A 26,406-nucleotide genomic window follows, 5' to 3' on the forward strand; every position below is an offset into this window, starting at 1 on the left:
CCTGTCACTAACTTGGTATTCCACTCAGACTTTTCTTTTCAAGACCGCTTCTGTCAGCCTCAGCAATCTCTTGGACATATAAACGCTTCTCTCTTCTCACAAGGTAAAACTCCCGTATCTCACATCTTGTGCTATATCCATCCTGAGTCAATGTTCAAGGACAATTTTTCTAGGATGGCTTTTACTATGCCACCGTTCTCTGAACTGGCATCCCCTCCTCTGCCATATAAAAAATGAGACGCTTGTGTTTGGTTTTGAAGGCTTTGCTTCTCACTCCCATCTCTCATTTGTTATTAGAAGGTCAGGTCTCTGGCCAGCTTGTGCTGCCCGCTGCTGCTGCCTGCCGTGGAGCTGGGTGGTTGAACAAGATATTCTGCACTTCCTCCTGGACTACATGGGACAGTAATAAACATCCACGTAAAGACCAAGCCTCTCTCTTCTACATCCATTCTTAAACATCTTTTGTACCTTGAAGCATTCAAAATGTCATAAAACTTCGGCTGTTAGGAAAAAAATTAAATAGTGTTATCAATTCTGCTGCCTCTCCCTTTCCTTGTCTAGGAGCTGCCTACGTGTTGCCCGAGGTTGGTACGTAGCGCTACGGCGAGACACAGCACGTTGTTCTGTCTGTCCAGCTCCCCGCTCAGCAGCACTCCACCCCCTAACTAGGATGCTTATGTGGAGAACAGAGCAGGTTAATTGAGACTCTGGTTTTGCCATGTGAGGAAGAGTGCCCCCAGCCTAGCGGTCCTGCTGGAGTGGGAAAGCTGGAGGAGCCAAGCAGCACTTTGACCATGGTGTTATCTAAACAGTGGAAACTTGTTTTATTTCTCAAGGAGTAGATTAGGAGTGTGGGGAAGATCAAGTCTCAACCAGCTTGACACTACTTGGCAACTTCTAGTCATTGTCCATGTGATCTATGAAAATCACAGAGTAAAATGAAAACAGATTGAAAAGACACGGTCATTATTTCTGCGGGGTAAGAGCCTGATCCTGGGAATATGGCTTGGCAAACTGGGAGCTTAGGAAATGAAGGAGGGAGTAAATCTGCTAGATTAATTTTCCTTTTCACCCAGTTACTGCCATGCTGCACGGCGGTGCTGACGAGAGGTGTGGTGGTAATACTCTCTTGCACCTGCGTTCCCCTTTGTGCACACTTTTAATTTTGAAAACACTCATTTTTGAGAGTATGCATTCCTTATTACTGACATTTGACGGCTTTGACTAATAGTTGAAGAGACAGTGAATCAATATTCAAGTTTGTTCATGTTGTTAACTGGTAATAAGGAAACAATAACTCTGATGTTTTCACTCTCGGGATTGTCTTGTCTCTATGCAAAAAGACCTACTAGCTTCCTTACAGGATCTGGGGTAGTGCAATGTTTTTTCTTGCTTGTTGCAAAACAGGTTTTTAGCAGATGTGAGGACATTCTTTTGTCTCAAGTAGTATCTTTACTTTCTGCATTGTATAACGTTAATATCAAGTACTCCACATTTATTCCATACCAAGCAAGATTTTTTTGACATACAGAGCTCTGGTATAAATCTACTTTGGGATTAAAACTTGCGTTCAGTAGCTGATTGCTCAGTGGTCTTACCCTTAAAGAACAAATATTAAATACTTTTTGAAAATTACAGTGTGGTTTTTCTGTCTCAGCCACTTGTTCCTGGCTGGTTTGGTTAATATCGACCAACATATAAAATAATAAAGGCAAAGACACTGTCTCTGTGTTTGGAAATCCTTGAACCACAAACTGCTGGAGACCATTCAGAGGAAAACTGATTGAAAATTTACCCTGTTCTTATACTCTTCTCTTCACGTCTGATATTGGTCATTGCTAATGACAGATTGCTGGGCTGGATGAATTTCTGATGTGTCCTGAAATGGCTGTTCTTAAATTCATCATCCCATCTTGGCATGGGAAAGACAGACTTACCCTTTATAAAAGCAGACTTCATGTAAATGAGCTGGCAGCGTGAGCCAAAAAGCACTGTAATACCAATTTAGGAGCAGATTCTGCTACCTTTCCTTCGAGTGAAGGGAACCCCACTCTTGAAGTACTGCTATGGAAATCGGTGCAACTGCTCAAGGAGGGAGTTTCTACTCCATGTAAATAAGAATGTCCCTGAATAATTTTGTTCATTTATTTCACACGTTAAAAAAGTAATTAGCAAAATCATTTCAAAAACAACTTCATCCAGTCCTCTTGTGGGAAAGCTCAACAGCAGACAAGTAGACTGAATTAACTACGGTGTTACCAGGGCAAACACTGCAGCAGAGCCAGAGCAAAGGCATTGCTGCCTTCTCCCTGGTCTGCAATGAACACCTCCTGCGGACAAACGAGGACTCGTGCTCTTAGTTATGCACCCACTAATAATCTCAAGGTTTGTTCTAGTAAAAAATTTTTTTAGACACGGCAAGTAGTGAATTGCATTTTGAAGACTTCGGAGATGACATGAACCTGTCCCCCCCACCATGTTCTCTCTCACGCATCCAAATCTTGTATGTCAACAGTTCTGGTGCTTTTTGCTCCTGCCTTTCAGAAAAGTGTAACTGGGAAGATAAGTAGACAGCTTGGTCCTATCCACCTTCTGAAAAAATTCTATGAACATTATGCCTGTAAAAGATCTTGTCTCTCAATACCATGAATACCACCAAACGACAGCCTTCAGAAACAGCCAGCCTCATTAATTTGTCAAAAGACCCGACAGCTAACCAAGGCACAAGGGAGACTGTAAGCGTTACCAGAGACAGAAACGTCCACATTGCTTTATCTTCTGTTCAATTCAGAGTATTACATCAGGAGAGAACTGGCACCAGAACGTGAAGGCTGGGATGGATGCTCAATATTGCTCCTCACAAAGCTTGAAAAACTCTGGGGTTGCTCCGTATCTGTTACTCAGGTTCCGGGATAAGCCTAACTCTTTTTTTCCAAGAGGGGCTTTTGAAAGATCCGATTGCAGTAGCAAAAATGAGCACGACTACACAGAGAGCTCGGCGAGCTCTCCCACATCCCATGCTACTCAAGCGCGCGCCGGGTGCAGCGAGGTAGTCCTCTGCCCAACTCAATACGCATCTGCTAGCTGAGAGGCCTCCAAACCGGAGTGGGCTCATCTCGACGCAGCTCAAACAGCCGGCCGAGGAGCCCGAGCTGGCAGCACCCAGCTGTGTGGATAGCCTCCAGCCAGCTATACTGCCGATGCAGAAACAGCAACTAAAAAAAGCAGATGAGTCAATGCCAGACAACAGGTTATTCAAGGCGGCGGAATAGCCTGGTGCTGGAAGGGACCTACAGGCTTTTCCTGACTGTTTTTGGCCTGTTAAGTGACTGACAGGGCAAACATTTATCTCAAGATTCCTTGTCTTTTCTGTAAAGTGTTTTGGGATTTACTGGTAAAAAGTAACACCTTCTAGAAGAGTGATACAGAAACACAGCAATGTAATTATTACATATTATTAAAGCAATCTCAAGCACTGTACCATTGCATTTGGTCCAGATATACTGCTGAAAAAGACTGGATTGTTTTGTACTTGGGGAAAATGCAATGCTAAACTGAACAGCCAGTATAATGGAAGAAGACAGAATAAATCATAATAAAGGTCCATTCTGTCATCTATGAATAAAGCTTTGAATTTTAGAGCCTCCCTGCAAGGTTGCTTAATGTTCACCAAGATGTAACAACAGCTGTGCTCACAGCCTTAACTCATAATGGAAAGAAGAGAATTTTATTACTTACCTGAATTATTATTTTTTTTTAAAAATCTCTTTCCCCTAGCAGATGCAGACTGAAAACGCCCAAACCCCAACAGCTTATTCCGTTTTGTCCCCCAGACTCTCCTCTCTGGAATCTTGGTATTTTCAGAGGATCAACTTCACCAAGAAATCTGCTATTCATCAGGAACCGGGAGGTTCCTCTGCTGGCAAGGCCCTTTAATAAAGACACCGAGCATCTTGCAAAAGATTCTTTAAAAACTTCCTGCCCTCTCCAGCAGTGCCAAATAAAAATACTTTCCCAATACTGACCTGGCAATGTACATTATCATCACCATTCTAGCAGTAAAAAAAATGGAAAGCCTTTAACATGGTCAAATGAAATATTATGAACACCCACTTTAACTCACCCTGGTTTGGTCTTTCCATTACACCTCTCGCCTGCTGATTTGACCAACACTTTTCTGTATACTTTATCTTTTGGGAATACTAGCTTTGCATGCGGGGAAAAAAAAAATCTATCAGCCTAAGTACAGCTGCTGCTCGCCAGCAGAAAGTGTTTATGATTTGTCCTAGGTCTGTAATGAAACAAAACTTAATTAGAAATACAACTGTATCTTTAAATCAAATCATAATCCAACTGCCAGGCTTTGACTGGAGAAACTGCAATAGGTGCCTGGGACAGTTTTCAAACTTTTTATTTGCTCCCAAACCAACTTGTGAATCAAAAATTTCTAGCCTTAAACGCACTAACTTATTTAGCTGAAACTTTAGAGTTGTGGTTTTTGGGCTTTTTGATTTGCAAATGCCTAAGGCCCCCTTATGAATTCAAGTCATCTGATAATAGGTTTGCTTTTTTTTTTTGTTACCTTTTTATAAAGCCCTTAAAATTCATTCATGACTCATGAGGGTTTTCCAGACCACAGCTGGAAAACCACTGTTTAAGGGGCAGCAGCTTGCCCACATTATGCAAGTCAGACTTCTCATCTTAACTCTGTGACCTACCATCATTTGAAAAACAAAATAATAGAATTGAGGAATAGTAAACAGACTGAGTCAAAGGTTTCTGGAACCTGGGCTATTTAACACAGACCAATGGCAAGTAAAACAGAAGAACCTCTGTAGCAGACCAACATGCAATAAGAACAATTTTGAACACAACCATAGACTTGGAAGCTAAAGATTTTAGTCCTCCCAAACAGGCTGGTCAACTGAGTTGCATACTGCTTCTCTGTAAAACCCTTTTGTTCAAAAAGTTTCTCAGGAAGAATTTATTTTTCACCCCAGAAACAGCAGATTTTGTTTTGAATAAATACAGTCCTTCAGCAAAGATGGACTCTTACCCAAAGTGCCCATCTACCCGAGACACCCAGGGGCACTGGGTCGCCTGCCCTCCGGCTAGAGACCCCACGCCCTTCGGCCAGCGGGCTCTTAGTGGTTCAGGCATAAAGCCTGAGTGAGTGCTTCAACTGAAAGAAACCACTAAACCAGAGATAACTGCTTGAAACCCTCCAGATTTGAAGAAGTGGCAATTATTTTTCTGATTAGCTCTATCTGGCAGAGCTGTTTCCTGCATCATACCTCTCCATCTCCTGGTTTTTCAAGGATCTGTAAGAGCAATGGTGAAAGCTACTGTAGCTCTTGCAGTCCTCTGTGCAAAATCTGGAGCAAGCCCCAAAAGACAACTACAGAACAGACTGAGAAGTCCAAGATGAACTAATGAGGCACAGAGATGAAAAAAAGGTCCCAAACCAAACCACAAAATCCTTTACTGCATTCTTAATCCATCAGAAATGGTTACAGGACACAAACTAAATTCCTGAAAGTGCAAGATTTTATCACAGGAGCCCATTAGAAGTTCCTGTTCTCTAGCTTAAAATCTGCCTGTAATTGTAGTTCTGTGACTTGGCTGGTCTAATACAAACTTAAAAGAATAAAAGTGAGAACAGTAGGTCTTTCTGGGACACCAGCAAATTAGATTTTCATTCTAAAGGTCAATTTGTTTATACCACCTATATATAAATTTGGAGACTTCTTTAATAAAATGATTTGCCAAGGAGATTTCTCAGTCCCATACCCTATTTCTGTGACTGTTTGTAGCACAAAATGATTAGGATTTAGATCAATGCCAAATTCTCATTGCTGTCTCTCAAAGGGCCTCCAACTGAAAAGCTTTAGTTCACTGTGCCAACCAGTCCCAGCTTTCTTTTGGAAAATACGTGTAATACACATGCCAAATTGTTGCAAAGATCTCACAGAAGATGTGAGCATTATTCAACGTGATTGTTTATATTCCATAGAATAAGAGATTAAAAACAGGTGTTGAATAATTTTATTTAAATATTATTACAGTGATTATCTGAAGAAAATGTCTGTCTCCGGAACGTAATATAACTTACTCAAAGATTAATTCAGTGAAAATTATTCTTTGCCTCAATGAAAAATAGCCACTGAACTAATACCATCTCATACTTTGTTATTTCAGACAAAGAATTTAACAAAGAGGGTCAATAATTATTGTGAGAAACCACAGAAATAAACAGAAAACAAGTCAACAGTTACTGACAATTTTGTCTGTCATTCTCCTAGTTTTAGAAATCAGTCGACCCACGAGCACCAACAGCTGGAAGCAGCGCGAACCAGAACACGTGGAGGCAAGCCCAAACCATCATTTGCAGAAGGCACAGCCAACCTCTTCCTTCATGCTCAACAACTCTCTGCAGAAAAATCAAGATGGGTATATAATCTAAAGCAGAAGTGAGACAAGATCACAGGGGCAAACGGGATTATTGCAATGACTGGAAAAACTTCTCTCTCCTACTTTAATAACAAGTTCAAGAAAAAAGAGTAACCACCATCAGCAAGTGAGCTTTTGCTTAAACTGAAAATGCTACAGAGAAACACTGATCAAAGAGATTATTAACAAATACCATTTGAAGTGGTGAAGAACTTACAGCAACTGAAATATTGAATTTATTGTCCCCCCTGGTATATATGGTAGGTAATGGTCATTTTAACCAAAAGAACATGCAGCGAATTTTCTCCTGCAAATGCTTAGGGTTGACTCAGACTGATGTGAAAAAGGTCAGTTGAGTGATAAACAGGGTCATAGGAATTAACTTCGGGGTCTGAGTGTTGCTAGCCCAGACTGCCTACTGGACACATACATCGTGTTTCACTAAGTACTACACAAATGTTAATCAAGATTAATAACCTTTTCCTGAGATGTCCCAGGAAACGAGGTAGTAAAATTAAAAGAGTTGGATGTCTGCTGAAAAGCAAATATATTTATTATGCACTTTCATATACACAGGGATTTTCGCTTAATATAATACAAGGAATAAAATAAAAATTTTACAATGTGAAATTCATTCAATGTACATTAAAGGCTATTTACAACCCACTCCAGGAAAAACAGTCTATCTGCAAACCAAGTTAACTGAGGAGTTCAGATGGGGAATATTAAGCATAACAGACATTTGCATAGCAGAGTAACTGATGAGGGAAAATACCTTTTTATTTTTCAGTAAACGGTAATGGTTTCAATACTGATCACAGAGAAGACAAAAATGCATCAATTGTGCCTCTGTATCTCTTAACGCATTTCTCTTCAGAAGAGTTTTTCCACATGCATACAGTATTGATAATCAGTGTCCACAAAACAGTCTTTTCCCTAGTGCTGCCATCAAGAATTCTAGACGTTTTGTGGAGATGACCTTGGAAGGACCAGTGAAATGGGATGAAGAGAAACAGGATTCAGGTTTTATAGGTTGCGAGAACTGTTACATTGCCAGAAGAAACTGTGCTGAGTCACAGCTGTGCAGCTCCGCTCACCTCCCCTTGACCATACAGATGTGACAGAGCAGAGCAGAACAGAGCGAACAACGGGGGGAACAGCAACTTTCCTTTGTACGCAAAGCCCTCACAAATGATGACGTGAAAAAAATCACACGCAACAGCAACGTGGAATCCCATGGACCTTCTGAGAAAGTAGATGTTTTAAAGCAATTCACGCTCAGTTCCAAAGTGATACTCAAAACCTGTAAGAACTGTCATTCTGAAAACATTTTCAACAGGTCTACTTTCTGATTTGAGGTTTCCCCACCAACTGTTTCAAATGTAAATATTATTCACACAAAAACCATCAGGCTATCTCTAAGTTGTGGCCCCTTGTGAAACTGGCCATATTTTTACGTCCTCTGTCCACAAGGTGCAATTAATAACAACACAATAAAATTAAATAAATATAATCCCAATGACAGTCAAGGTCAGTAGAAAAATGTCGGCATTCAGGGATCCCTTTCTACAGAATAAAACATACATCTAATAAGTAAGAGAAGTTGTATTCTTGCACAGTATTGCAAATGTACTGTACTTGAGGTTCGGAACAAGTTTGCTGAGAACATTTTGGTACTCTCTCTTTACTGAGCCACTAACCCTCTTAAGGCCATTCTGCCAGACTCCTGTTATGTTTATTTTATAATTGTCCCACAGGGACAAGAAATTCAATACATGAAACATTCAGAATAATCAATATTGCCGTGTGTCAACTTTTAACATCTAATTTCACTATATGCTGAATGCCTGACTATAAAAGGTTCTTTTTACATTTAGTAACAAGCAAACAAGAATGGAGGTGCAAGATATTAAAAAAAAATGTTCTGATGATTGTTAATCATAATAACAAGACATGGAGCCCTTTAGTGCCTCAGAATATGCACTACATATACATCCAGGGGCCATTTATCCAAGTTTAAGGATAGCCACACATCTACTTAATCCTCTATGAAAAATAACCTCAGCTTTCTATCATCTTATTTGTGGAATGATCAGAATTAGAGTATGAAAAAGATGAATCCCAAGCCTTTAGAAGAAATACTCACATACAAAAATAGGCTTATTTTCTAAAAAGCAAGGCTGTGTAATGGTGAATAGTAGAATATAGCTTGCATTTTTAGGAGAAAATAACTCACTCGTTTCATTTTATCACTCGCAGAGCTGTGCAAGTAAGATGTGCACATTCAAAGGAAAAATTCGTACTCTTCACTTTCACAACAATGGCCTTGATTTTGCTCTCTTTCTTACAAGTAAAATTCTTCTGCTGTGAGAGTGGGGAACCAGCTTCCCATGACCTGTAGACGGACTATCCAGACCGCTGATAAACCGTGCTCCAGGTACAGAGATACTCACGCTGGCTCTACCTAATCCATCTGAAGCAGTAACCACATTCATACGAGTTTGTGCTTTAAAGAGTTATTGTCTCAGGACAGAGTTAACTCGGTAATCTCTCTACTCCCCAGACAACGGTATTACTAACCATTTGCTTTGCCACTGTACTCTCACTGTATATTCTCTCAGCCTCATTAGCAAAGTGTCTGTATTTTCCATGGTTTGTTTTACTGACATTCTCAATACAGTCCTTTACCTTGGAAAAAGAAAGAGCTGTTTCTAACACATAAAGATATACATGAAAGCAGGATCAGACCTTTTACTTTAGCACCTAAAACATATCCATATTCAGTTACCTCATTACCATAACAATAACGGAGGCTATTTAAGATCAAGTGTCCAAGAGCAAATTTGCCTATTGCTTTCAGTGGTCACAGCCTGCCATCCGGATTTGGTGCTGCGGTACCAGACAGTGGATTTTGTCTCTTAAAAATCCCAAAGATGCTGCAGATGGTTGCAGTCCGTCTCCTTTGCTACCACTGAACAGCTATTCCACAGACAGAACACACAAGTACAGTATTTATAAAATACTGTTACAAGACTTGTATTTCGGGAGAGAACTTTTTGAAATACACAGGGAACCGACCATACATTACAACAATGCAAATGTGACAAACTGTTTGCTTATTTTCTTTAGCCACAGGAAAATAAATACAAAAAGCACTGCCTTTCCATACAGGGTTCACTGTGGCACATGCACCTCTACCAAGCGTTCTGGAATAGGAAATCAGAATTCCTTGTTCTTAGCATTTTCAGCTGTTGTCAGGGAAATACAGCATCTATCTTTCTGCAATTAAAAAAGTGCTCATTCTGTGTATTAAAATCAAAGTACACAAAATAAATTTTTGAAGCACAGAGGGTTATACTGAGAAGGCAGCCTGAAAATGTAGGCACGTTACAGTAATTAAGGTAACTGTACTGGAGTAATCACATTCTTGAATTTCTAGGTGGACTAAACAAGCATTGTATGCTTTCATCCCAGCCAGCTGATAAATCATTCGGAGCAGAAGCGCTTCTGTTCATAGCATCATGGAATTGGCCTAAAAGCACAAAATAGAAACATTAAATTTTGAGATACTCTGTAATATGAACAGTGTTGTCAGAAAGAGAGCTGCATCATTTCTAATTAAAGTTAAAAGCACACAACAACATACCAATGATGAAAAGTATTTCCTGCCTAACTCAAATCCCGTGATTGATTCCCTGTGCTCTCCACCATCCAAAGCAGCTACAAGGTCCCCACAGCAGGAGAGCTTCCCCAACAGAGCTCGGAAGCGGCAGCCGGGGAAGGAAAGCCGTTCCTCAGGTGCTCCCGTGCAGTATTCCTGATGTGATTCTCCACAGGTGACCAATTTATTCACTGGTCAGGGAAATGACTGTTTTTGTGCTCGAGACTTGGCAAAAGAGGAGGTAAATTATAGCCTGAGCCAAGCAATTCATAATCCCCACAAAACTGTTTTAAACATCCGTATTTAAAAGGAAGCTATGAAAAATCGTTAGAGAAAAAGCAAAAGGAACCATTTAGTCATCCATCACCTCATATGCTTAACTACCTGCATAAACAAGTACTTCACAGAAAAAAACCACTGAATTTTCAGTAAAGCACTATTTGTTCCAGATAAAGCAACGCCCAATTTGAGTTTTAAAATTATATGTAGAATGTTCCAAATTTTTTTTTGTTTGTTTTTGGTTTTTTACGTGCTTTGTTTATATTTGAAAATCAACAAAGACGAAAATTCACCAAAACTAGTCTTTTGATGACAGGTCAGGTCAAATCAATACATCCTAGGTCAGAACCATACAATTTATTTACAATAAAGTGTAACATGAAAGCAAGCACTGAACATCAGGTGCAGGTACAGAAGAGCTAGGAAATACAATTCTTAATTATACATTTTAATATGTTTTACGGAAGGAGGAAAAAACCTACAAACAAATTTAAATCCTGTTTGGACATGATGTAGAACTGTGGGAATCTAAAGTCCTTTTGACTTTTTAGGAAGATTTGGGGCCCATTCTCTCTCAGCTGCTTATTCCTCTCTATGCCTGTGTCTGTTGTCCTACCTCTTCACTTCTGCCTGCCCCACGGCTCTTCTGACCCTTTGCTAATATTTGGATCTTACAAACATGCAGGCTCAAGTATATAGCTTTTTGAAACACTGGATTGTTTCAAATATTTTAATTTAACCAAAACGCCAACCCCAAGGAAACGTCTTGGAGTCCTGCTCAATATTCTAACGCTCTGCAATTCTCAACAGACCTCAACTACATCCAGAGAGATGCATTCCATTAAAGGGAAATCCATTTTCAGGACATTTTGGGGAAAAACCCTGCCTATGTGTTTTTGAAAACCTCCCATTTGTGGATTCTGCACCACCTGCAACTGTCCTAGAAACCTGTGGTCTTTGATGACTTGCAGCAGAAGTGAGTCAGCTAGCACGAACATCCTTGTTTAAGGAGCAGCAGTCTGATCTGTGAAAAATCAGCACTTACACAAACAGAAACTATGTTTTCAAAAATAAGCAAATAAGCAATAAGAGATGTGCATACATTTCATAAAGATGCTGCTTCTTTGAAATTCAAATAGGAAATATATTAATTATGAACACATTCCCAATACCCTAAAAAAGATAAACCTCATCAGGAGGAGGGAGAAAAATAGTTCTATTATAGCTGACTCACTGCCAATTCAGGTTTGAAAAAGCTACATAAAAACCCTTTTTCAGCTTAAAATTCAGTATGGGAGAGAAAGTGAGAAATCTAAATGAACTCCACTGATTAAGAACTACAGAATGGTCAGAAAATTGGTACCATAACATAGATTCTAATCTTGCTCAGAGGAATGCCATCTCTTTTATAGAAGGGTTACCTTCACAGTAACAGAAATATAAAATCAAAGCTTTAGTGTACTATTTCAACTTTTTAATTTGTAGGTGATTATGCTACTGAGATTTCCCATTTAAAATCCAAATTCACAAAAGTAAAGTGGCTGCCTGTAACTTACAAGAATCTTCAGAAGCTTCCGGAAAAGCATTTTTGTAAATAATGAAATAATTACTGTATCTGAAAACATCACATATTAAAATACCCTGCTGTTCTTATGTTTGAAAAGAAAATTCCAAATCAATGCTAGATGAAACTTGCTGTTTCATTCAGTCACATAACAAAAACAGTGGGGTACGATTTGAGCAATCAGAGTTCAACAGAAGATATGATGGTGATCCAATTCCTGTAAAGCTGATGCTTTTAAACAACAGCAAAACAAATACTTGCGAGGTTAAGATTTTAGCATTAACGGTTTTCATTAAGACAGCAATTATGATGATAAACTACAATGAAATGTAATTTTAGCGTATTTAAAATGCACATGATGAAGTACACATGACGAAATACACGCATTTGCTGCCGTTGTGACTGGACAGGTTACCTTTTATAATGGTGTTTCCTTCTTGTAGTTGAAACTCGGGTCGCTACCTTCAATCTGAAGTTTTAAGGCTTGCTTAAGGCTGAGTTCTGTCTCTGCGGGAGGATAGCCTTCCAGTACTTCCTGATGCCCTCTATCCTGCACTGTTCGTGGGACAGAAACCCTACCGAGAAAAACCTGATTGCTCTGCAGATGGTAATTTGGATTCGTCATAATTCCGTTTCTCTTCTTCTGTTCTCCACTCTGTTGGTGAATTAGGAACTGTTGTGGAGATCGACCAACTTCTTGCTGAGCTGGCGGGACCAAAATTTTGCACTGTGGCTCTGCCGGCATTGATTTCAGTGGCACGCTTGTCCCAGATTTGGCAATAGGTACTCGTTTATCAAACTGAGTCATTTCATACTCCAACACTTTTGGTTGGGAGGAACTACTTTGTTTTATTTTTTTCCCAGCTGACCCAGATTTGCTGGAGTTGTCCGTTTTCCCCCCTTTGTTAGCTTTAGCTGATTTCAAACTAGGTTTTACTTGGCTCCATTCAAATTCACTACTTGGTGAATTATGATTTTGACTTAGGGAATGAGTTGTGGAAGAGGGAGAAACAATCGACTGCCTACTTCTGCTGCGTGGCAGGGAATGCTGCTGTATTTGCTCTGTGAACGACAGGCTGTGGAAACTATCAATGGGCACTGTCTGAGCAGTCGCGGTAGATGACGTGGTGCGGAGAGAAGAATTTTTGGAACTTTTCAGGGAATTATTTGATAAAGATGACTTCTGACGGTCAACCGTAGAATCAGGCGACTCTGAAGGAGAACTGAAGGCATGAGCAGGCCCATTAGATAAGCCACGCATACTAGGCTGCATATCTCCGCCAGTACTCCCTGAACTATTTGACTTCATCGTTAATGACTGCATTTTAGAGGAGACTGACTGTAAGGGTTTTTGCTCCATTGTGTGGACTGGAGATGGAGTGCAACCATTCAGAGTAGATGCACCATATTTTTCCAGTAATTTAATAATCTGAGAGTGTCCATTTTTAGCTGCAACACGCATAGCAGTGCGTCCAAACTGGTCGGCATGATTTGGATCAGCACCATGCTCCAGTAATATCTGGACAACGTCAATGTGCCCTTCTTGGGCTGCAATACAGAGTCCAGTAGCACCTTGATTACATGTATGGTCAACCAGAGCTCCATGCTCAATGAGAAGCTGCACTACCTTCACATGACCTTGCCATGCAGCAGACTGCAAAGCAGATCTCTTCTCATTATCTGCAGCATTCACATCAGCATGGTATGTTATCAGCACCTGTACCATCTCCAAATGGCCCTGCCAGCAGGAAACATGGAGCGCTGTTCTTCCTTCAGCATCACTTGCTTCTACGTTTGCACCATTTTCTAAAAAATACTCAGCCATCGTAAGCTGGTTTTCTAATGCTAAGATATAAAGTGTTGGCCGGCCATCAGCGTCTTTGTAGTTTACATCTGCTCCATGGCTGAGCAGCAGTTCAACTATATCTCTGTGACCTTCTAAAGCAGCAACCCGGAGAGCGTTTCTCCCATCATAGCCTCTCTGATCAACGTTGGATTTATTTTCCAGTAATATCTGCACACAATCATAGTGACCTTCTTGTGCAGCTAATATGAAAGGTATACGGCCATCATTATCAATTTCATTTGTTCTAGCACCTTGTTCTATAAGAGCTTCACAGATCAACCTGTGACCTTCAAAAGCTGCCATATGCAAAGGTGTCCAGCCCGCATCATCTCTATGATTTTCATCTAGCCCCCTGTCCAGCAGAGTCCGTACTACTTCAACGTTGCCTTGTGCAGAGGCTATGCTCAGAACTGTTCTGCCTTCACTATCAATGCTATCAACAGCTGCACCCCAAAATAAGAGAGTATTTACAACTGAAGCGTGGCCCATGGAGGCTGCTGCCAGAAGTGGCGTACGACCATTGTTGTCTGTGTGATCAACATCAGCTCCTCCTTCCAGAAGTAGGTCAACAACATCTACATGTCCTTCATAAGCAGCTACCAGCAGTGGAGTCATGCCGTCTTTATCGCAATGGTCAACTTCAGCACCACGGTCAATTAGAAGACTGACCACTGAGGCATGTCCCTTACTGGCTGGTACACAAAGCGCAGCAACAGACAGCGCAGTCCTTCCATCCACATCCTCATGGTTTACCTCTGCACCATGGTCCAGCAGGTGCTCCACAATCTCTTTATGTCCCATGTATGCAGCTGCAATCAAAGCTGTTCTGCCCTCATTATCAGCTTTATTAACTTCAGCACCATGTTGAAGCAGATTCAGCACAATATCTTCATGTCCTCCCCAAGCTGCTGCTCTCAGCGCTGTTCGACTATCAGCATCTGCACAGTCCACTTTGACTCCAGCATAAAGGAGCGCAGAAACCACCTCTGTGTGCCCACCCCACGCTGCAGATCGCAATGCCGTCCAGCCATCGTGATCAGTGTGATTAACGTTAGCCCCACAACCGATCAAGCAATTGACAACCTTGGTATGTCCCTGCCGAGCAGCTAAGGTAAGTGCTGTTTGCCCATGAGCATCTTCTATCTCTAAATCTGCTCCCCTTGAAACCAGTAAGTTAACGACGTCGAGGTTGCCGCTGTACGCCGCATTGGCCAAGAGCGTTCTCCCATTGGAATCGCACTGGTTTACTGATGCTCCGTTGTCTAACAAGGTGCGAATGGAATCTTCTCTCTCCAGAGCCTGCCGAACAATGCAAGACGTGCGGTCATCTTCACTGTTGACGTGAGCACCAGCTTTTACCAGTAGCTGTAATACTTCTTGTTCTTTAGGAATTAAGGTTGACAAGGAGTCTTTAACAGGTGTGCCATTCCATATCATCCATAAAGCCAGCTCTGAAGTCTCTAACTGTAAATTTGAATTAATTAGATGCAATGCAAACTCCTGAGCCTCTAATGGTGTTAAATCCTTTGCTCGGCAAGTGTAACTCATTGCCAGCATTCTGTGCCCCTCTGCTGCGTTACACAAGTATTTCTGCGTACAGTGCTTTACATCTAGCAACCACTCTGCAAAACTGTAATGAAACAAGATTTTTGTATTTCCAAGTCCATCAATAAGGACTTTTGACAGGACATCCAATTTGCGTTGAAAGTCTTCCATGGTCAATGTCATATTTTTGGTCCACACTGCATGATACAATTCCGTTGTGGTTAATGGCCTACAGGCTGCAAGAATTACATTAAGAATAGGCTGGACCTTTGCAAATTGTTTTCTCACAAAAAGTCTCTGACAGAGCCAAAGGTATAGGCCATTTAATGTTCCTGGAATATCACGGATCTCTCGTAACATGATAAAATTCTCCACAACTCCATCTAGGACACGTTCCAGATACAAAAAGCACCCACTGCTTTTGATGTGAAGCTGATTCAGCATTTCTGCAGTTTCTTTTGTGAGATGTTGTCTCAGTGCTTCTTCCTGATCTAAACGATGCAGAATATATTGTTGCACATCTTTCACAATATAAGCCTTTCGTAGATCATCCAGACTTATTTTTCGAAAACCTATTAAAAGGGAAGAAAGTTATTATTATTTCTGATCTAGTTTTGCTTCACTCAATGTTAAAAAAATAAATAAAAAGACAGACATTTCTGGGTAGGGAACACCCACAATAATGTATTTTGTGTGTACACACAGTGAATGTAAATTAATAGTAATAGCAGAGAACTTTGGTAATAGACACATTTTTATCATCATCTACTATAAGAAGAAACACATGCTACTAACGAAGAAAATTTTAAAAATCACTTTGAATCAGGCATTGTGTGTCTACATTGGGCAATACTAAACACCTAAGTGAAACCACCAGAACTGCAACCAAAATAAGATTATTAAGTATTATTATACTGTTAAAGGAATAATCCCTTCTCCAATGTGGTTAACAATGGAATTCCAAATAATTTTCAGCTATTTAGATTAAGACAACTATTATATTAATATAATTATGGAAGAGGTTATTTACACCTGGTGCATATGCATGATGAAATATAAATAAATCACTAACTTGATCACCTTAGTTTCTTTTAAAAGCCTTTATGATATAGGAGAGACACTCAAAAACAGTTTTAAATATCTTTACACCTCTGTGCACTAAAAACTACCTATTTTTTTCAAGTAACAACTGAGTTTTAGATAAACACCCCAGTTCTTTGGTAGGTGACTCACTGTATAAGGAAACAGGTTTTCTCACAGTTGTATGATCTCATTGTTTTTCCCACCTGTTTATTCTTTAGAGGAGAAAGGGAAATTATTTCATACATGCATACTGTGTAAATCTCCTCCCTACACGCGTACGCACACACACCCCTGCCCAAAGCAAAGAACGCTATTCTTAGCAGCACGTGCAAAGAAGTCCCAAGGGCAACCTCAGTGCTCGTAAGCCTCTCAAGAACGAGGTGGAATGAAGATACAGACGTGTGGACTACAGGGCTACCTCTGTCACTTAAAATATTTGCTTTGGTAGTGCCAAGTTAAGCATTTGAGGAAGACCTACCCTCTTTGATCAACGACATATTACAATGTTTGAACACTACATTTCTGGAAGCTATGGGAAAACCGCAGAGGTCACAGATGCAGCAGCTGAAACTCCCGTGTTTTAGGCCAGAACTGTACCTCACTTCCCCAGGGACAGGCTATAATCTCCTCCTCCAGCGTAGCAGATTGCACACATTTCCTTACAGTCAGCTCAGCCAGTCATGAAACCCCCTCCAACTTTGCTTTTCAAACCAAAGCAGCTACTAACCTCCAAATTATATTGAAGGAAAAAGCAACCATAGAGCAACACATTCGATGCAATCTTGGCCCTATCTCCATGGAGCAAATAATTTTAAGTGAGACTCTGAAGAATGTTACTTTCAGGTCTATGTTTTTATTGTATTTAAATATTCTGTGGATCAAACTGCGATTTGTGAGCTTGTTCTGACTGAAAATTCAGCCTGATAAGAGAGCTGTTTTTTGCTCCCACGTGTCTTCAGCAGAGGTTTTGAATGTCACATCAAGCTCACTCTGTTAATTGTTTAGTCTACATAAGCATTGTACAAACACAACCCATTAGAACTGAGAGGCAAACTATGGTGGTTTTACTAAGATATTTCTGCTTCCCTTATTAATTATGATAGCGTTACAAATCTAACAGGACAACAGAATACCTAAAACAAAATCATGCTTCTCCCCAAAATAAAATCACTGGCTAGGATGCTTCTGCACAGTCACTTCTCAGGCTAAGGCTACACTAATCAGATTGTCTACTTGAAGATTTTTGAATGAGAAGGCCAGGAGGCAGAAAACAATTATTTTGGGGAGATCCTTCTCCATTCCACAGAGGCAATTTTTTTTTTTTTTTTCTCTCAAAAGAAACACAGAACCATCTTTATCCACCGTAATTTGTCACAACGTCAAGTAATGTCCTAACCTGACCTGCAGAATGGCGTAATTCATCGATGTACTATGTATGTAACTTTGTAAAGCCCGTAATCCATGTACATAAGCCAAGTAAGAAACTTCACTGAGTAAGGATAGCCAGTGCCCTGTGATTCTGCAGATCCCAAGCTTTCACTTGAAGTGAAAGGCTGTTTCTAGGTTATGATCCTTCAGAAGACACAGAAGTGAAGATAAAGGCATTCAAAACAGGGCATTGCTTGGTGCACGCGTTCACAGTCGTATGCATACATGGAGCTGCCATCAGACACAAGTGTCCCTTTGGTTGTCTCGTGTGCAGGGAGCAGCTCTGTTTTGCTCAATTCAGAGCAAATGCAACCACTGCGTTCACTCACCTTCCAGTTCTTTGAACCTCTCTGCTTCTCCTAGTCAGATTTGTACCTGTCACTTGGCTCAATGAGAATAGGTACAGAGCTCTGCAAACTCGTCCTCAGTGTGCTTAGTCGTAAGCGACTCTGTTCACAACATCCCCAATCTCTGACATTAATCCCATGTCCACATCCTTCCTTCCAATACATATCTGCCTATCTAAGTTATTTGTATTTTTAAATTACTCAAGTGTTTTTTCAGTTTTTACAATAGTTGATTTCCTTCCCCGCAATGAGAAAACCCCTGACTGACTCACATGACAGTAATCCTGAGATTTCAGCTAACGGTCAGTGCCGATTAACGACTACACTTCACCTCCCTCGACTCCCAGCCTTCACATGAAAACTTGCAGAGTGATAACTGTTTAAGCACCTCAGTCCCTCTATGTGTGCTTCAAAAGCAAAAGACTCTTGCTTACCTTGCAGTGTTCTTTGAATACCAATTTTCATTTTGCTTCCCAAAATGGGTGGGAAAGTGAACAAAATCGTTTTGGATGTGATAAAAAACCCCAAGCCCTCCAAAAAATGTAAAAAAAGAAGGGTTTGTATGTTTGGGGTTTCCCCCTCGCCTTTAAATGAGGCTGTATCATTACTTTGTTCCATATTAGGGTTAAAAATATTGCCCTCCTCCGTACTCACCTGAGACATACCAAATGTCTAAGCACTTCAGCCAAGCAAATAAATTTCTGAAGACTTCAGAGCAGTGAGTATTCCAGAAGTCAGTAATTTAAAGTATTTGATTGGCTGTATGTTCACGGAAGCTAAAAATGGTTTCTTTTATTTTGCAGTATTTCCAAATATTCCTTGTTAATGAGACCCTACATATAGCATCTGAAGAGAAGTTTGTATAGCAAGAAGCACACTACACTCATACAGATCTTCACGCATCCCAAGGACGATATGCTCTTTAAGGGCTGGGATTAACAAACTGCCACTGGAACAGACTTTTGAACAGAAATAGGTTGTTAATTTTAACCACTGCACCACGCCATACTATAATAAGCAAATAATTCAAAAAAAGGCCTTATAGATTTTTTTTTTTTAAATCTCAAATTCTTGTTCCTAGCTTGAAGGAGGAAAACAAAGCCATGTTTTTTTTCCCAAACATCTATCTAAATGAGGTCATTTTACATTTCCAAACAAAGATCCTGCAAACTTGCTTTTCAAGCCTACCAGATACAATAAGTCACTTTCATGGACAAGAAGCACCAAAACATTAAGAGAAAGCTCATTTTGTTTCAGATGCATTCCCATGAGCTACTTAAGCTCAGCAAAACAGGAGTGCAGTAGACAGAACTTGCAGTCCCACGACCCTGCTTTTTGCATTGTTAAAATTTTTCTTACAACACATCACTTTCAACCCAATGGGAGCTCCAATATGGATTTTCCTGATTTATTAAATTCCTGGCAGTTCTGTAAACAAATCAGTTCCAAATGTATTTCTTGGCAAGATCTAGGGTCATTCAAAGGGAAAAAAAAAAATGTATCTTGGCTATAGAAATACTTTTACAGAATTTTAACCTTTTCAAACTTTAATAATAAAAAATAAGCTATTAACTAGCAGGTTCCAGTAAATACTTCAAAATATCCTTCTACTTTCATATCTTTAAATAAATTTATATAAGTAAATTAGAGAAGTTTAAAATGCATGTTAATACATTTCATTTAACTGAACTGTTAACTTTAAAGTAATCTAAATGATTAAAAACATGGCAATGTTTTGGCATTAATAATTTACACTACTGATCTAAGCATATATTACATTAGGTATTTCTATGGCCATTTATGCACACCTGCTCAAAAAGAATAACGTACCCAGCAGAGCAAAATGCACCTGAGAACTCAAGCAGCACACTTAGCTTTTAGTGCACTTGCAGTATACCATGCATTACAAATTTTACTGCATCTACCCCAGGTGCTAAGAGACACTGAGGCTGAAATCTGCTGCTCTCGCTGGTCCGTGTCATTGCACAGAAGTTTATTTACTTAGATTTACAGATAACAGTCTACTTAAAACAATTTAGTCTTCCATCTTTAATTACAAAGCAAGCAAGTTCAAAATTCACACACAACTTTTTACTAGGAAATATGAAATTCCCCAGTATCATGTTTTCAAAGTAATAATCAGAAAAGAGTGGTAATGAGAAGAAAGGGAACAGTAATTAAAAGCTCCCACTTTACCTCCCAAGCCTTCTACATATTTTTTTTTCCAAAACCCAAACCAAAACAATGAATAAACTTTTTCAAAGCTTTAATATTATAGAAGTAAATTTTACAACTACACAAATATATAAAAATTATCTCTTAGAGTAAAAATCCAACTCCCATAAATACTTTAAAGTAACATGAAACCACCCAAATAAATGCCAACCTACAATGAAAAATTAGAGGACAACTTAGATTTCCTTTTTTGAAGCAATCTCTCCCGGAGTGGTCTCATGCCATTTATTTTCTGGAATGGCAGCTGATGAGAAAAGGTTCAGTTCCAAATCAGGCAACTGATCTGATTTGGGGATTCAGCAATATGACTCCCCGAGTAGCTTCAATTACCAAACAGTATGAGTTTTCTGGGTGCAGAGAAGTTGGGTTGTCATTTTTACTATATTTCTCTAAAGTTTTCACATGCTTGCTTGTTTTTTAATTTTACAAAAGGCTACAACAAGAAAAACAACCCTCCACATCTATTCTGACCAGAGGCAGCAAATAGCAGAAATATGAGAAGATTTCTAATACAGAATAAGTTTGGATAAATATGAGCTCTTAATAATATCTGGCTGTCTGGAACTGAACGATAGATAAAAGAAGAGTGAAAAATGAACGACAGATTGCCTGCTTTTGCCTATGCATAAGTGGGTGAATGGAGTTTAAGCTGCCTCTGAGGCTAAACTGTGTCCTTTCACGTCCACTTTTGATTCTTTTTATTGTAGTTTCCAGTATCTACTTTATGGAAAGTAGGCTCCCTGAGGTGTGACATCTGCATGGGATGTACCACACTGGTGCACTCATGCCTCATGCATGAGAAAGAATTCTTTGGATGAAGAATATCCGTGTTTAATTGAGGGGTATAATCGAGCCAGATGCAACAGATATTTATGTGTGTAGCAAAAAAGAAGACATTAAGTAAATGCCTGTTAAAAAGCCTCATTAAACCAATAATTAGAGCATTTGTACACATGCACTTTTGTCTATTTACCTTTATGCTGTTAATAAGAAAGTTTCTGCTTTTCACTCAAACTTATCTAAATAAAATTGCCTGATTTTAAAAAGCGTAAAGTTTTTAAACTAATATGATGGATCTTTAAAAAAGGGAATTAGTTTTGTAAGAACAACTGCTATGCTTTCAAGATTGAGCCTCATTTTAGAAGCAGCATTTTTATTAGCCTATTAGCTGAAGCATTAAAAAAAATTGTATGCTCTGTGCCACTTTCAGATTAGAGGGCTTTTTCAGTTATTTAGAAATAGAATGTTAGAAAAAGTTTCCTTGTAATACAAAGACTGGAAAGACTGTGTTTAATGTAGCTGCTGGATTGTCCATACTTGTAGTCAAATGACAGCAAATGATGATGTGGGAGATAATGTGGATAATTATGGGTGCAAGACAGAGAATAGTTAAATTTAGGGAAAACATCTGTAAGAAAAACAAACAGGCATGACGTGGCAGTTGGTGGCAGCGCACATGCAAGAGCAGGCAGGAGGACACGCGTTATCTGTTCCCTTCCTTTTTTACTCCGTTGGCTGGCTTTTGCTCGCTGCGGAGGGTGACCGCAAACTCATGCAGGCATCATTTTACATTTGGTTCATATTTTTGAGGTTGTCTCTGCAGCCACAAGAGGCAAAACCTTTTTTTTTTTTTTTTTTTTAATTAATGAAAGCTGAGAATCTAAGGGGAAAATCTGTAGCACATTGTGCTACTACAGAATCTGGGAGCACAGAAGGGCCCAGCACACAAGCTGCAGCAGATGCAGGCACAACTATCCAACTTTCATAGATAAGTCACCAACAAAAGTGAAGGAACAAAGAGGACCAGAATAAACACCCTTCCTCCTTTTCTCTTTCTTAGAGTGGTAGGGATGATGTATTCACCACCGGCAGTGGCAAGATGACAGTGGATGGGAAAGACTGGGCTCCTTCTTCCACGTCATCACTATTTTTGGCTAGGGAGATGCTTGCAGAGCTCTCATCTGTGCTGGACACCCAAAAAGAGCATCATCAGGACCAGGCCACTGCAGCAATCCTGATCCCAGTCTCTGAGAACACTTTCTGACAAATAGGTTTAGCTCTCATTTCAGCAGATTTCTGGAGGAAGTTTTCATTGTATGAAAAATTTCAGTGAAAATTGATATAAACAGATTGTAAACAAATTAATATTGGTTAGCATACATTTCATATCATACTCTGAAATTTTTAGCAGAAAAAACTACAGATGGGACACATTTTCCTAAAATAATCCTAAAAGGATTCCAATCTATCTTACTAAGTTACAGTGAAACTCAGTTTTTTTGGTTCCCAATTAAAGAAACACATCTGAAGAAAATGTACAGTGATTGTATTATCGTTACAGTTGCAAACATCTACTTGCTGGGAAATTGGAAGTATTAGAAATTCAGTACAATAGTGTCCCAGAGTGCAGCACACATTATACACCATTTATTTCTTCAGTCATGAGTGCAAAAAATACCCATCCTTAATCTTGAATTCTGCCTACCCACCAACAGAATAGCTTTATAAACTGGCTCAGCTAAAAGTAAACACTCAAATACCACAAAGGAGGAGAGTTTGCCCCAGTAGAAGCGTTAACGACAGTCTATCCTTTTCAGGCTAGAGCCAGAAAAGAAACAACCGTTATCTCAAGTTTTACAACACAAAGCTGCAATGTATCTGAAGTTAACAGAAGCTTCAGCCGTGCTCCTCACATCCTCACTATACCTTTCACAAACTAAATATTGGCTGTAAAAAGTAAAATCATCCAACAGTGTATTAAACGGGCAACCGTCACATTGGCTGTAACATCACAGTTTTCTTTCATAGTGGAAAAAACCACCACTTCCTCCAAATAGACCCTAAAATTTCTTCTCAATTTGTGTCCAACTATTTTGGGATTCATTCTTTCTTTGCTGTACCTTTTCCATAGTGAAGATGGGATTATAAGATCACAAGCCAACTTCCTTTATGCTATTCATCAAGTCATTCTCTGTGGAAATGAGAAATTAACTCATTTAAACTAAATTTATTTTAAAGGCATATCCATTAGTTCTGCTGATTTTTCCTGTCAGGAATTCCATCTGGAAACATACTTAGAAGACAACAGCAATTTTTTAGGACTAGTCTGAAACATTACATGATTCAATGGAAAGGAAATAAAACTGCTCTGAAAAAAGTTTTGTCTGTTTCTTTGGCAATGACAACGTATCTAATCAGCCAAGCTTTGACAAAACTATTCCCATACAAATGTCCAAAGGAGCCCTGTGAAGCTACCCCAAAGTTTCCTTCAGTTCTCACATCCTCCCAAATACCAACGTTCACGTCTGCCACTGATTAATACAGTACTTCGTTCCAAAATGCAATTATCCCATTGACCTTTTGCCACTGTGGAAACGAGCAAGCCTATGGGTCTACGTTCTATAATCACGTTTTTGTCCTAATTGTTGCCTTAATACACACAGGCTTTATACATAGGCCCGGAATCCAGTCTAGATATTGCCCTTTATTAAATTTCAGAGAACTTCCAGTAACAATGTCATTATAGTGAAGAAATGTTCTCATGACACAGTAAAGCCTGGATGAAGAAGCTGTAAAGAATTTTTTTACTGTGCAACCTTTGCCAAAAGTATAGTCCAAGAATCGACACCTACAATGTTCCCCTCTCAAGTTCCACCTTCAAAGGTTATTCCCTGCTTTTGGAAAATAAGGGGAGAGATTTTAATGGGAGATGAAAAAAAAAAATCTTTTGAGGTTTTAAGGAATGGGTGTATGCAGCCGGCATACTTATGTACTTACACATCACCTACACTGTTTCAAAGCTTTTTAAAACTAGCAAAGCAAGAGGAACACTCAAAGCAGCCATATTCTTTGCAGATGTATTGCAAAGATATAATTTACCTCTAAACTACTTGGCCGATTTAAGCTTTCTATAGTTCTCAGTAAATTGGCATGCGTGTTCTTTAGAATGACCGTTTTTGTGATTGTCATTTTTTAGAACTAAGCACACATCACTGCTTTCAACCATCACTGAGGGTCTTGTAAATACTATGACCTACTCATCGGCGCAGGTAACAAACACTTCCTATGCTCTGTACTCACCTGTAAACATTTTTGTAACAGCTTTACTCTGCTTGCGGGCAGAACACAGGAGGAGCAGCCAGGGAGGGAAGAACTCAAAGTGGCCAGCTAAAAGCTCCGCTATTGTTCCAGATAAACTTGTAGAAGTCTGTTCACCCTCGGAAACGTTACAGCCCTCATCAACTGAATCTACGAGCAGGAAGAGGCTCTGCTGAGGGGGCTTCATTCCCAAGAGAGGGAGCAGAATGCACCTGTAAGGAATATGAAACAAACAAACAAAAAAATCAGTATTTTAAGCGCATGTAACAACACATTGACTGTCATATAGTTATTCAAGTTGAAGCTATGATCAACTTAAAACACCAAGTTATTTTTTAAACAGCCTAAGGAATCTTTTCAAATAGTTACCACAGAAAATACTGGGGTAGACTGAACTAACAGAAATAGAGACAGTTTGACCAGCCAGTGATGCAATTCTTGCTTAGGCAATACTGCTGTTTAATGAACTTACAATTTATAACAATACTTTAAAACGATGTAATGTTGTTCAAGGCTCATTAGAAGACTTGGAAAAATGTTGCCTCACTAAAAAAGAAGCTACTTGGCCTAAAGTTTAAAGAACTTCGTTACTGTTGGCCCTGCCAAAGTTGTTATTATTGCTTATCAGAAACTAATAACGAACAATAGTTGGCCATGAAACAGAAGTCTAAATAAAAGACACATGAGATATGAACTCAAAAAGTTCAAGTCTGAATGACTAACAGTTTTACAAAGAACCACACCTTCACAAATGAAATGCAAATTAATTTCGTAGCAGACTGAGGCATTTAGCAGTGACTTTGATGTATTAGTTTTTATTTATATTGAAGTTGCCAAGTTCCTATTACTGGAAAAGGATTATCTGCATCCTCAGGATGCTACCATCTATACCAACGCATCTGATTGCGCAGCTAGAGATCTCAAATTTGCATGTAGTGTTGCCACCCTTAATGGTACTCCTCTCTGCACTGACACGTATCTTTACATAGCTACTACATAACTGTCATGCATCTATCCATTATTTCCACCCTGCGCTACTATTTTTTGGGAAACTTCATAATGGTTTAGGCCCATAAGTTTCACTGTCTAAGTTATCTTTAAATACATTTGGCAAGTAAACTTTGACTTTATAGTAAAAAGATTCAGAAAATGAAATGAGGTGAGAAAAATATATATCTAACAGTTTACTCTCTTTTGTAGATTTGTTATCTGCATGTGTCCAGAAGGCATGCACGTCATAAATATTTTTTGGTGTACTCAAGAGCATTATAATCTTTTTTCATTTGTTTTACTGAACAAATTTATCTTCAGAAGACTTTGGTCAGCACATTATTACCTGCCAAGCATTTAAATTGGAATATAGGCAAATCTCGCCTATTAATGGAAGAACGCAACCCACTTCAGAAATGATTCATAAGCACTGTTAGTGGAATGCGTGTTATTTTCTGGCTTTCTGACTCAGGAAAGTGCAAAATGGAAAGAAAGCGGCACACCTTTCATGTCTGACAGCAACAGTAGAATCCAGCGGAGCAGACTAGGGGATCACATTTGGAGAAATTTCCCCAAAGGTATAAAAAGTCCAAAATACTTACGTTCTGAAAATATTCAGTATTAAATGGATTTTAAACCTCTAACACTGCCCCCGGCCCCTTTTTTTTTTTTTCAGATGCACAAGACGACTCGGAATTCCTTGGTGCTTCTACAGCTAGTTACTCTTTCAGCAGATGCCTGAAGTACAACTAAAACTCACGAAGTTCACTAAGCTGGGAAGTCCAGCAGCTACCAATTTACGGAACAGGAAATTAAAAGTAGCCATGAGGTTAAAATTACTTTCCTAAGTGATGCCAATCCCACAACGAAAGGAGGCAGT

The 26,406-nt window shown here is 39.4% G+C and overlaps 1 protein-coding gene across 1 annotated transcript in view; it reads right to left on the reverse strand.

The window, feature by feature from the left end:
* Positions 1–7,804: 7,804 nt before the first annotated feature.
* Positions 7,805–26,406, reverse strand: part of ANKRD50 (ankyrin repeat domain containing 50) — a 40,302-nt gene continuing 21,700 nt past the window's right edge. The window contains exons 2-4 of the mRNA XM_009819631.2: positions 24,519–24,748; positions 12,370–15,917; positions 7,805–9,982 (exon numbers count right to left, since the gene is read on the reverse strand). Coding sequence (XP_009817933.1) covers positions 12,373–15,917; positions 24,519–24,748 — 3,775 coding nt within the window. The 3' untranslated portion in view covers positions 7,805–9,982; positions 12,370–12,372. The remainder of the gene's footprint in view (positions 9,983–12,369; positions 15,918–24,518; positions 24,749–26,406) is intronic.

The sequence above is a fragment of the Gavia stellata genome, chromosome 19 (genome assembly GCF_030936135.1).
Source record: "Gavia stellata isolate bGavSte3 chromosome 19, bGavSte3.hap2, whole genome shotgun sequence".
Classification (NCBI taxonomy): Eukaryota; Metazoa; Chordata; class Aves; order Gaviiformes; family Gaviidae; genus Gavia; species Gavia stellata.